A 13138-nucleotide genomic window follows, 5' to 3' on the forward strand; every position below is an offset into this window, starting at 1 on the left:
CTACTGCCAAACTGTGACATTTCTGGTTCCATATCCTCACTGAATCTGCCTCCATTTGGTCCCACTGGAAATTTCCTGAAATTATACAGTTGCTTATTCTCACTTTGAGGTCACAATCTCTGAATTAACCTCTCCTTGTTTATTCCAAAATAACGAGTTCCTTGACTTCAATTTCACTGAGATGGTGATATTTAAAAGCAAAAATTGACAGAAAAGGGAGTTAGGCATGGATATAGGTGGGTTAAGAGTGCTCTGGGAAGAGGAAACAGCCAATGCTAAGGCCGGCAGGGGGCCAAATACCAGGCCTGATCAAGGCAGAGCAAGGCTGGTATGGTTGCCACAGAGTGAGAGAAGGGGGGTGAGTGGGTTATGAGGAACAAGAGGGAAAGATGAGCCAGGTTAGACTATGTAGGCTAGAATTCAGGTCTCTATATTCCTTGAAAGGAACCTCCCTTAGGGAAATAAGCAATTGTGATAGAGAACTAGAAACAAATACAATGATAACTACAGAGAAATGCAGCTATATCTTTGCGCATGTGTATGCAATTATGTGGTTAGAATTACAGTGAAATTGAACACATATTTAATGTGCTATGGTAGAAATAGATGCAGCAGACAATCCTGTTCTTGAAAGGTTTACAATTAAAAAATATAATTTTTAGGAGGAATAAAAATCCATATTAATAATCCACATAGCCACAATTCCATATGTCAATCTATGAAGAACGCCTGAAAAACACCCATTCATTCAACAAGATCTACTGAGCACCCACTATGAGCTACATGGTGTTCTAGAAGCTAGACACCAGCATTGGACTCAAATTCTAGTGGGGTGAGGGATACAGAAAAATATATATACATAACATGTATAGGAAATAAAGATAACAAAAGTAACAGAGTATGTATAAAATAAATTTTATGCTAAAAGATCAAGCAAAGGGAGATGGGACATACCGTGAGTAGTGGGGTAGGCTGCAATTTGTTGGCCAGGGAAAGTTTCACAAGATGATATTTCAGCAAAGGCATTACAGAAGAGAGGAAGAAGTGAGGTCCAGGTAAAGTGCAAAGGCTTCAGGATGGGCGTGCGCAGAGAACAATCAAGAGTTCAGTATCCGTGATAAAGACTAAGGGAAGAGTAAGAGGTGAGCGAACTGATCGCATGGACCTTTTACATCTCTGGGCTTTACTCTGAATGAAGGGAGCCATTTCAGGACTTGAGCAGGAGTGACACTGTGACAGATTTAAGAGGATATTATTGGCTACTGTGTTGAGAATTGATTATTGGAGGTGAGAATGTGAAACAAAGAGAGATTAGTTAAAAGTTGTGTTAGTTGGAAGCTGTTATGTACTCCAGAAAAGGCCATGTTCTTTTAATCCATTCCTGTGGGTGCAGACCTGTTGTGGGGGGGACCTTTTGGTTAGGTTATTTCAATTGAGATATGACCCACCCAATTCAAAGTGGGTTTGATCTTTTCACTAAAGTCCTTTGTGAGAGGATAAAAGACAGAAAAAGCTCATGGGATCAACAATTTCATCCTGACCAAAAGAGGGGAAAGAAGTGTAACTAATAAAGTATCAGTGGCAGAGAGAGTTCAAATAGAGTCAAGAGGCTACTCTGGAGGTTGCTCTTACACAAGCTTCAGGTAAACCTTGTTACCTATCAGAACCTGCCACACGCCAGCCAAAACCATTCCAGTCAATCCTAAAGAACACCTGAGGCAACAGATAAGATACCACAAGGGTTCCATGTACTAGAGTAACTTTCCAGAAACCTACAACCTCCAGATGGGTCCCTGGATCAGATAAGTCCTGAAACCTCTGGAGAGGGCCCAGCCTCTCCAGGACATCAGAAAGTTCCATCTCCCTACTTCATATTATTGACAGACCCTTCCAACATGAAAAATTTAGAATGGCCATAACCAAAACACCCAAAAGAGAAGGACCAGCAGATACCAGTCATGTACCTTCCCCATGTTCCCGTCTGGGACACCTTCCCATGTGACAGAGGTGTCCCAGACGCCAGCAGTCTTTCTTCAGAGAAAGTATTGTACTGTTGATGCCTTAATTTGGACATTTTCACACACTTAGAACTGTAAAATTGTAAGCTAATAAATCCCCATTGTAAAATCCAACCCATTTCTAGTACATTGCATTATGGCAGCTATAGCAAAGCAAAACAGAAAGTTATTACAATACTCCAATGCTAGGTGAATGTGACTCAGACCAGGGTGGTAGGAGTGAAGGAAGTATGAAGTGGTTGGGTTAGGGGTGTGTTCTGAAGGTATAACCAACAGGATTTCTTGATGAATTGGGTGTAAAAAATGAGAAGTAAAAGGAAGTCAAGGTTTTCATCCTGAGCAACTAGAAAGATGGAATTGCTGCCAATTAGAAGTGGGACATTCTGCTGGTATAACAAGTGTGGTGGTGATGGTGGTGGGATTAGAAGTTAAATTTGGTCAGATGAAGTCTGCAATATCTGTAGACATCCAAGCAGAGATGTTGAATAAGTAAATGCACATACAAGTCTAGAATTCAGGAAAGAGATCAGACCTTGAGATATAAATATGGATGTTGTTGACATACAGAGGGTATAGTAAGCTATGAGAATGGATGGGGTCACCAAGGGAAAGTAAAGAGGAGAATCAAGAACTGAGTTTAAATTTGTACCAAAAGCAAGGATGATTCTGAGAGCTACTGCATAGCTATTTGAGAGCTCAGGCAGGAAGCATTGTGCCAGATCTGATGGTAATCCAATCATTCTTAATTAGAGAATTGACATTTCTCAAAAGAGATCTAGGGTATCATTCTGTGGAAGAGCAGGGTAAAGTCCCCGATTGGCTGGAGAGTTGAAGACCTGTCACATTCTGTAGCCCACTAGTCAAGGAAGTTGGCCAGAGCTGAACTGTGGCAAAGAAAGGAAGGGGAGGCAAAGAATTATGATCTAGCCTGAGAACACAGGGCTACACATGAAGTCAAAATGAAGAGGTAGCCTGCCTCAGTCTATTTTCCCCATTGCTGTCCACATGAGTCTTAGGAAAATAGTTGCCATGAAAAATCGTCCTCATTGGAAAATGAATAATAATCAGAAATGAAGCATAACAGAATCTTTGTAGGAACAATGGGATGGGGATAGGGGAGGCAGATGAGGAATGGACAACAAAAGGGGCATTACTCAAGAAAAAAAAAAGGAAAATGTTTCAAATATTTCTCATAGCCTCAAGAAATTATAGAACACATGTTCCCTCTGAGAAAGAAGCTCAATGAAAAAATATTAGAAATAAAAGAAGAGACTGAAAACAAGAGAGATAAAATTACTCAGAGAAAGATGGGGTAGGGAGAAGAAAATAAAAAAAAGAAGAGAAGTTACAGGAATATTGGCATTAACTAAAGCAGAATGAATATAACTGATTTATATATATCTGTAAAAGTCATGAAATAAAAACTTGAGGGAAACACAAAACAAATAGAAAAGGGAAAAGATATACAAATGACTAGAAACATTGTAGATACAGAAGAAAAAGAAAATTCATGTCTGAATAAGAAGAGAAATAGAACAGAAAACATTTCAGGAATAAAAAAGGACTCAAATCCATAAATGGATAGGAAACACCATAATCTAGAAAAAAAAAGAAACAGAGTGATAAGTTCCAATCTGTTGACTGGAAAATTAAAGTGTGACTTGTCATTGGTGTCTTGGCAGAAACATGAAATTCATTCAGAGGGAGGAATCAGGCTGTCTTCAGGCTTGGAAATATTCACACAATAGATACAATGTTCTGACCAATAGAAACTGTATCTTGAAATTTTTTATGTCCAGGGAAGTTATTCTTCATGTATAAAGACAAGTTAAAAGATTAGTGGAACACATTATTACTAGCTAAATATAGACCTAAAGTGAAATTATAGTTTCAACATTGCATATCATGTCTATGTTCTAAATACTGACAATTCAAAAATTATTAACAAAAACCACAAGGTAAGAGAAACAGGCAAAAGGAACAGTTCTGAATTCAATTTCTTAGTTGTCATAGGTGAAGTCAAAAGATACTGTCTAAAGTTGAAACATGTAGCTAAGTAAAAAAATCATCCAACCTCTTATTTGTTTTATAATCTTCAACTTAGAAAGATCCTTTAGAATAATACTTGTGAAGATACATTTACCTAAAATTCAGTAATATCTTCAATTTCACTTCATTTTTTAAAATATTTTAATAAGAAAATTCATAATGTAATCCTATTCATATATCAATTTCCACCATCTATCCATTTTCTATTTATATCTGTGCATAGACAGATGTCTCAAATGATCAAATATAAACAATGATTATTTCTGGATGATGTGACTTGGGTTAATCTTATACATTTTTCTTTGCGTTTTTAAATTTGTTCTAATTGTTAAACAATGTGTAATTATATTTCACAAAACAACAAAGTATTATTAAGATGTATATAATCTAACTCCTGTTTATTCTAACAAATATGATAACGTTGCTGTTCATTGATAAGCTAAAGTTGGGGATCCAACCTTCAACTCTTTAAGGCTCTGTCCCTTTATTAAAACTCTTTCCAACTCACGGAGAATGACGAGTGAATTCTGGTCACATGGTTCTGAGCATCCACAATGGAGGGTCTTCCTGTCCTACCTGTGGACAGCCACTCCCCACAATGGCCAGACCTCCTTGCAAACGGTCCTTTGAAGGATAGCAGTCTCAGGCTTGCTATGTTACTGCTTTTCTGCAAAGCCTTCAGGACCCAGAATAAATATGAAACTTACCTTTAGCAATATTCTGTCTCTCCCCCCACCCCACTTTCAACTCTCTCTCCCTCTATGACATGTGCATGGTAGCAATATCCTCTTGTTTTCCATCTGCTTCAGGATGATAAATATGCTCTTAATTGGGCTTTTTCTACATTGAAGTAAAAAACAATTCTAAGTGTTAGGTTTAGGCTTTTGGATGAGCATAGAAAAAGCAATCTTTTAATTGACTTAGGTCCTATGCCACTGAAACCAAGGGTCTACAAGGGTTGCTTATTAGTTTAAAACATATCAAATTGTCATTTCAAAAAATGGTTGAATTATCAGAATCTTCACATGGTTCAGCATGGTCCAACCAAGCTCACAGGAGTTTTACAGTGGATCCAAGAGTCAAACTTGAGCTAGCATAAATCAGTTTGCAGTTTCATTCTTTTTTGTGCCTTTTATTTCCTTGGGGACTTACTGGGAGGAAGGGTAACTGGCCAAGGGGTAGAATGTGGGCCTCCCTAGTTCCCCTGCTTAATACATTTGAATCTCACATCTTCACCTTCTACACGATGCATTGTCACAGAGTGAACTGAGTGCTAGACCAGGACTCAAGAGACTAGATTCTATTCCTGGTTTCCTCATCACCTAGCTGAGAAGAGCTAGATGAGTCATGACTGCTCTGAGTTTCTGTCTTTTCATTTGCAAAATAAAGAGGTTGAATAAAGATTGAGTTGCATCTGATGTTTTTCCCAATGTAATAATTTTCAGTTCTTTTTTTACAGGACCTAGAGGGACAACTCCACAATAAGTATTCTATTTACATATGCACCGGTGTCATCAGGAAACCAAGGCACATCAGCAAACCAAGTAGATAACCAGAGTTAGAGGAAAAAGCCCACTTTGCTAGCTGGAACTCAGAGTCTGATCAAGGAAGAAACAAATATTTAAACTTTTTATCACCAATATTTTACTAATCCTTAAACTACCTGTTTAAAATGTAATCTGACAAGAAAAATACATTTTCAGCTTTTAAAATTTCTTTTTCTTTCTTTTATGAAAGTTTTTGGTGGTTATGAATATAAATTATTTCTTCACAAATGTATGGACTTCAAATGATGTGTCTCTTTTGAGAATATGTAAAAAAAAAAAAATGCTTCGGCTCTCTGCTACCCAATTATAACAATGCTAAAATTAGTCAGATTTTGATTTGTCCTCATCTGCACAATGATGATAATCTCTAATTTGGACTTTCCAATATAAGCATTGTTATGAAATCGTCTGTAGTCTAAGATTGTCTAGAAGATAAAAATAACCTTAATTCTTGCATATCTGAACAACAATATGCAGCATAAAAAGAATAAAAGGCTCATTACATAACTCAGTAGAACAGTGAATATATCCAAAACTTCCTTCCATGGGAATACCCAGTCCTAAAAATAATTATCGTTATACTTTTCCTAAAAACTGTAGACTCCAGGAAAACTTTCATGGGCAATTTTTGTATAGACCACAATAGGGGAAGAGAAAACAGGTAAGATATTTAACAAATAGGAAAGATATTGGACACATTTACACCATGAAATGATTAGACCTTTTGGCTACTGTGGCAGTCTGAATCTGTATGTGTACCTGTTCCTGTTTGCTAAAGTTGCAGAATACAATATACCACAAATGGATTGGCTTTTAAAAAGGGGATATATAAAGTTAGAGATTCCAGTTCGAAGACCATAAAAATGTTCAAATTAAGGCATCAACAAGAGGATACCGTCTCTAAATAAAGGCTGATTGGGTCTGGAGTTTCTCTGTCATATGGGAAGGCACATGGTGACATCTGCTGTCCTTTTCTCCTAGCTTCTGGGTTCAAAAGGCTCTCTCAGTTCCTTCTGCATCTCCAGACATCTGTCACCTAGTTTCATCTCTCTGTTATCTGTGTCACTCTGAGATCTCTGTTTTCTGCCTTTTATTCTCTTCATCCAGAGTTCCAGTAAAAGGATTAAGACACACCTCAAATTGGGTGGGTCACATCTCCATGGGAACAATTTAATCAAAAGATCCCACCCACAGTAAGTCTGCATCCACATGGTTGGATTAGAAGAACATGGCTTTTTGAGGTACATAACAGTTTCAAACCAGCACAGTACACCAGGAAACCATGCTCTGAGAGAGAGAAGCCACAGAAGCAAGAAGCTGAAAGCAATAGAAGCAAGAGAAAGGAGAGACCAGCAGAAGCTACAGTGTGCCTTGCCATGTGACAGAGCAGTCCAGGATTACCAGCACCCAGTCTTTGGGAAGAAAGCATTGTCCTGATGATGTCTTGATTTGGACATTTTCACAGCTTATAAGATAATAAATTCCCATTGTTAAAAGCCAGCTCATTTCATGGTATCTACTTTGGGCAGTTTAGCAAAATAAAGCAGCTATATTCAGTTTACTTAATCAACTCAAACATTTAACTTAATAAAGATCCTCATTGCAGCAAAATAAAGTTCTAAACTTTCTTTTGAATAACGAGGTTACTCTTTCTCACCAAGAACACTTAATGTGTGTCCATACATGCAGTCCTATGCAGCCCAAGACTTTGCTACCAATGGCTTAGACTTCACATCCCACTCTCTCACAGCTCTAAAATAAAATCATTCTCCTTTCCAGACTAAATCAATCAAATATTTAAATTACTCTCCTCCTGTATTGTACATTGCATTCAAATAAATGCTCTAATTTGGCCCTTCCTGTCTTCAGAGCACAAACACTCACTTAACCAAAGTACACAACATGATCTTGGAAACTTAAGGTTTAGGCTATAATAATACTTGAGAACTTCACACAGTTAAAATAAGAACTTATATTATGAAAGATGAAATAGACAGCTAGTTAGGCATGAAGTCAAAGTCACAAGGTATCCTAATGTTTCTGCCAGGCAGAATTGGTTTGGTAAGCCTCTTTTTTTGGTTTCATCCTCCCTGGCATGTGAGAGTTATCAAGCAGAAATGCAGTCTTTATACTTCTTTTAAATTGCCTCTCTCTGTCCACTTTTTCTCTTTATCTGATATCATCATTGGTAGATCTCTATTAGATGTGTTTCAAAACTGGGCCCCTGTCAATGAAAGGGTCTCTGATAATGGCTTTGAACATTTAGCAGCTGACATTTTTTATTCATGAGACAGGTTGAGCTGAGGATGCAAATTTGGGAATCTTGGGCATATAAATAGTGTTCAAAGCTGTGAGGCTCCAAAGGGGGTCACCAGGGAGAACACGTGTACTAGGAAGAGCTGCGAGGGCTGAGTCTTGAGCATTGAGAGGTGGTGGAGAAGATTCAGAATCAGCAGATTGGGGTGGAGCAGCAAGTGAGGTAGGAAGGAGACTAAAAAGAATGTAGTGTCCAGGCAGTCCCCCTTTTCCTTCTTTAACACTTACTTATCTTTCAGACCTCCATCAAGGATATTTTCTTCCCCAGACCTGGTTTGGCACCTCTCCTATCTGTCTCCACAGCATGCTGCCCTCCCTCCTCTCTCACAGTATATTATCACAGCCCATAGTTATTTGTCTACTCTTCTAAATTGTGAGCTTTTTGAGAAGACACATAACAGTTTATCTTGTGGAAGAGTTTCCCAAGAAATTAGCAGAGTGCTTGGCACATAATAACTGATGAATGCAAGTTGGTTGAATTGATTTGAGTAAAACTGGTACTTCCGGTTAAAAAAAAACACACTACTGCCATGATAGAGTCTAGCATGATGATCTAAGCCATTAGAGTACCACACATACATTTATTTTTTTCTTTTTATTTTTCTACATAGCCATTTGGTTCTTTCAAACAGGAATTTTCAAGCACTAGCCAGCACTGGTGCATTCCATGTCTGATTCATGGGGAGGGAAAGAAAGAAGGAAACTGAAATTTATATGTATTTATCACCATACATATCAGGCTTGGCTTTCATATGTTATCTTGCTTAAGCATTTAGCCCTCCTCACAAACTTGAGGAGAAGGCATAATTCACTCCATTTTCCAAGAAGAAACCATGGTTTAGAAATGTTAAGTAATTTGCCCAGGATCACCCAAACGGTAAGACCCAGGAATTTAATGTTTATAAAGCCCTTATAACATATATTTATATAATACATTGCCTAACAAATGAATAAATGGCTTCTTTAAACACAGTGGTGTCACTCACCGGAAAGTACAGCAGCAGAGACCCAAAGAGGATTGTTTCCAACAGGATAAGGCCCGATGCCCTGATGCTCTAAAAGACAAAAAGAACATGCCACTGTTAACTTAGATTATAGATATGGGGAGACTTCTGTTCTGTAACAAAGCCTCAAGCAGAGGATAGCATCACTGGGGGAAAACAACTACATAAATGACATAATTCAGATGGGTGGACTTGACGGAAACATGCAGAGTCCAACTCCATAGGTGGAGACAGGCTTGACGACAGTTCCAGGGGCCTCATGGAATTTCATTCCCTAAAATCTGAATCATTGAACACACTGAGAGCAGAGAACACTATCAGAAGACACTGTTCCTCCAGGAAAGTTCCAGATACAGAAGATCTTGCCTGGATTTCTGAAACATCGCCACCAGTGCATCCTGAATGCTGTTTTTAAGCCATTTAACCAACAGCTGTAGGATAGTTTCCATGGAAACAATGATATGGACAACAACACTAAATAAAAGAGGCACCTCACCACGTAGACATGCTTAAATGTTACTGTTAACTCAAAATTTAAAAGAATGAGTCGTGATCTTCCCCGCTGGGTGCCCATGCATCCAGGCATTGACCTCTTGACCCCTGTACCCCAACCCCTGCCCTACACACGTGCACACCCTTGACCCACCACCCGCGGCACAACTGCCCTGCTCCCACACTTGGCAGTTGCTCACGTGCACACCTGTGCTACATAGTCCCTGCCCTGCACACATGTACATCCCTGTTCCAACCCCCACCCCTACACTCATGCATCTGCACCAGGACTCCACCCACCCGACATCACCCACCCTTGACCCATGTCCTGCAACCCCTGTGACCTGTGCCCCACCCCTACACACTCACGTATCCACATCCTAGCCATGCTGGTCCCACCCCTGTGCAAGGACACACCTGTGCTCTGCCTCCTGTGCCCCAACCTCTGTGCCCCACACCACACACCCTGATACCCAAAACCCCCTTTCTCCACATGCCCACCCACATCCTGCCTGTGCACCAGCCCCTGTGCATCTGCACTGCCACCCCTACATGACTCCCACTGGGCTCTATCTGGGTCTCCCACACTGCACCCTGCTCCTGTACTCCAAGGTCTGCCTGAATTGCACCCCACCAACATGGCCCCTGCACCACATGTCCACAATCCCATGTCCTGCACCCTATGCTCACAGTTACCAGTGTAGCATCATAAGACCTGTGCCCACACTGCACCACAACAAGTCACCACACTGTGTGCCCTGCCTTTCACCCTGCATCCTGCTCCACAACCACCCCACAAATACAAAGCTTTAGACTACTGAAGGAAATCAACTTTCAAAGTAACCCTATCAAGATATTTACATGTCTTGAAGGCAACAGAAGACCACTAAGCATAGGAAGATGCAGACAGATATAGCTCTGCCAAATTCATTTGGTCATTTAATTTAAATGATCAAATTAAAACACCAGAGAAGACACAGACTTTTGAACAACTAATCAAAGATATTCATATAACTCTATTAAATAAAATAAATGGGACAGATAATGCATAAAGGAGAACAAGGAGACACTAGAAAAGCATAAAGAGGAATCTGAAAGACTAAATAGAAAAATAGTAGATTTCACAAAGATTAAAGATGCATAGACCAAATGAAAAATATACTAGAGATGTACAACAACAGATTTGAAGAGGCAGAAGAAAGAATAAGTGAACTAGAGGACAGGACAACGGACTTTGAACACACAAAAGAGCAAATGGCAAAAAAGATGGAAATATCTGAATTGGATCTCAGGGAAATGATGGACAAAACAAAGTGCACAAATATAAGAATCACTGGTGTCCCAGAAGGAGAAGAGAAGAGTAAAGGGATGGGAAGATTAGCTGAGGATACAATGGGGGAAAATTTCCCAACCCTTATGTCATGGTTAGGGACAGGTGTCAACTTGGCCAAGTTATGGTACCTGTTTATCTGATTGGGCAAGTGCTGGCCTGTCTGTTGCAATGAGGACATTTCATAGGATTAGGTCATGATCACGTCAGCTACATCCAAAGCTGATTCCATTTGTAATCAGCCAAAGGGGGGTGTCTTCTGCAATTAGTGATGCTAAATGTAATCATGGAAAGTCTTTTAAGGAGGACTCAGAGGAGACAGGTTCCATTCCTGCTTTGACTGGTGAGTCTCTCCGGTGGAGTTCATCCAGGCCATCCATCGGAGTCATTGGCTTCGCAGCCTGCCCTGTGGATTTTGGACTCTGCATTCCTACGGTCACGTGAGACACTTTCATAAATTTTATATTTGCAAGTGTTCCCTGTTGATTCTGTTTCTCTAGAGAACCCTAACTAATACATCTTACAAAGGACAAAAATCTGCAAATCAAAGAAGCACAATAAACTCCAAATAGAATAAATCCAAATAGGCCTTCTCCAAGACACACACTGATCAGTCTGTCAGATGTTAAAGAGAAGCAGAAAATCTTGAAAGTGGCAAGAAAAAAACAATCTACTACACGCAAGGGAAACCACATAAGACTGACTTCAGACTACTCGACTAGCACTATGGAGGTGAGGTGGCAGTGGTATAACATATTTAAGATCCTGAAAGAGAAAAACTTTCAACCAAGAAGTCTATACCCAGCCAAACTGTCCTTCAAAACTGAGGAAGAGATTAAATTTTTCATAGACAGACAAATGATAAGAGAATTTGTCAACAAGACACTGGCCCTACAAGAAATACTAAAAGGAATGCTACTGGCTGAAAAAAACAACAGAAGAGGGAGGTCTGAAGGAGGGCATAGAATTGAAGAGTACCAGTAGGGATAACTTAAAGAAAAAAAAGAGAAAGAGGAAAAAGAACATATAGATTTGACAAATAAAATTCAAAGGATAAAATGGTAGATTCAAGAAACACCTTTACAGTAATAACACTGAATCCTAACAGACTAAATTTACCAATTAAAAGATACAGATTGGCAGAATGGATTATGAAACATAGCCCAGCTATATGCTGGATTAGGTGTGCTGGTTAGGTTCTGGTGTTCACTGGGTCAAATGATTATGCCCAGTTGTCTGGTCAAACAAGTACTGCCCTGACCATTGCTGCAAGGATATTTCTAGCTGGCTGATTAAATCATCAGTCAGTTGATTGCATCTGTGGCTGATTACATCTGAGATCAACTAAGGCATGTCTCCCACTAGGAGATAATTCAATCAGCTTAATGCATTTAAGGAAGAAGAGAGACTCTTTCACTGCTTCTTCAGCCAATGAGCCTCTCCTGTGGAATTCATCCAGGCCCTTCATTGGCATCCCCAACTTCATAGCCTGCTGTGTGGATTCTCACCTTTTCCATTCCAATGGTTGTGTGAGACACCTTTATAAATCTCATATTTACAGATCTCTCCTGTTGTTTTTGTTTCTCCAGAGAACCCTAACACAGCTTAGTACCAGAAGTGGTTCTTAAGAAACAGAATCTTAAAAATGGGTTTTTACAATTGGTTTTCTACTCTGACTAGACTCAGAGGCACTAATGACTCTGTTTCCAATAATGAAAATGGCAGTGACATTCCATGAGGTGAGTTGGCAAAAGAGATGCTAAAAATATCACCATTAAATTATGCTAATTGTATGTTTATACAAGGTCAAGGCTTTAGGTGATAATGTATTTGACATCTTTATGGAGTTTTGTGGAATTAAGAGGCATAATGATGTTGGCTGGTTGTTATTAGATATGCTGGATATAGTAATGAGAAATGGGATGATCTGAACACTTCAAATTCAAAACTTTAGCACTATATGAACAATGTAAAAGTTTCCATGTGTGTCCTGAAAGAAAATCTTATTTCCTGTAGTCACTCACAGACTTGAGATCTCTGAAAACCAGACACAAAGTCTCATTGTGCAAGTAGCAGATTTACAATGTAAACTAAAATCTCAACCTTGCAGGGTGTCTGCTATTAAAGTAAGGGCTTTGATTAGAAAAGAATAGATCCTGAAATGTGGTATGGTGATATACAGCTTGATAATGATGGTGAGAGGGACATGGGATCCCAAATGCTGAGCATTTGCTAGATAAATCTGTGATGGACTGCCCTGAGAAAAGAGGTTCCCGACCTCTAGCCTGCCTTGAGGAAATAGCTTCCCAGCCTCTAGTCTCCTCTGAGGAATCTGCCATTCAACCTCCATCTAATGAGATTAACCCTTCACTGCCTGCTAAC

General features: G+C 39.4%; 1 protein-coding gene across 1 annotated transcript in view; it reads right to left on the bottom strand.

Moving 5' to 3' along the window:
- Nucleotides 1–13138, bottom strand: part of GPR158 (G protein-coupled receptor 158) — a 486825-nt gene that overhangs the window by 144648 nt on the left and 329039 nt on the right. Inside the window, exon 5 of the mRNA XM_077153523.1 lies at nucleotides 8917–8985. Within this exon, the coding sequence (XP_077009638.1) occupies nucleotides 8917–8985 (69 nt within the window). The remainder of the gene's footprint in view (nucleotides 1–8916; nucleotides 8986–13138) is intronic.

This window comes from Tamandua tetradactyla, chromosome 1, assembly GCF_023851605.1.
Source record: "Tamandua tetradactyla isolate mTamTet1 chromosome 1, mTamTet1.pri, whole genome shotgun sequence".
NCBI classification, from domain to species: Eukaryota; Metazoa; Chordata; class Mammalia; order Pilosa; family Myrmecophagidae; genus Tamandua; species Tamandua tetradactyla.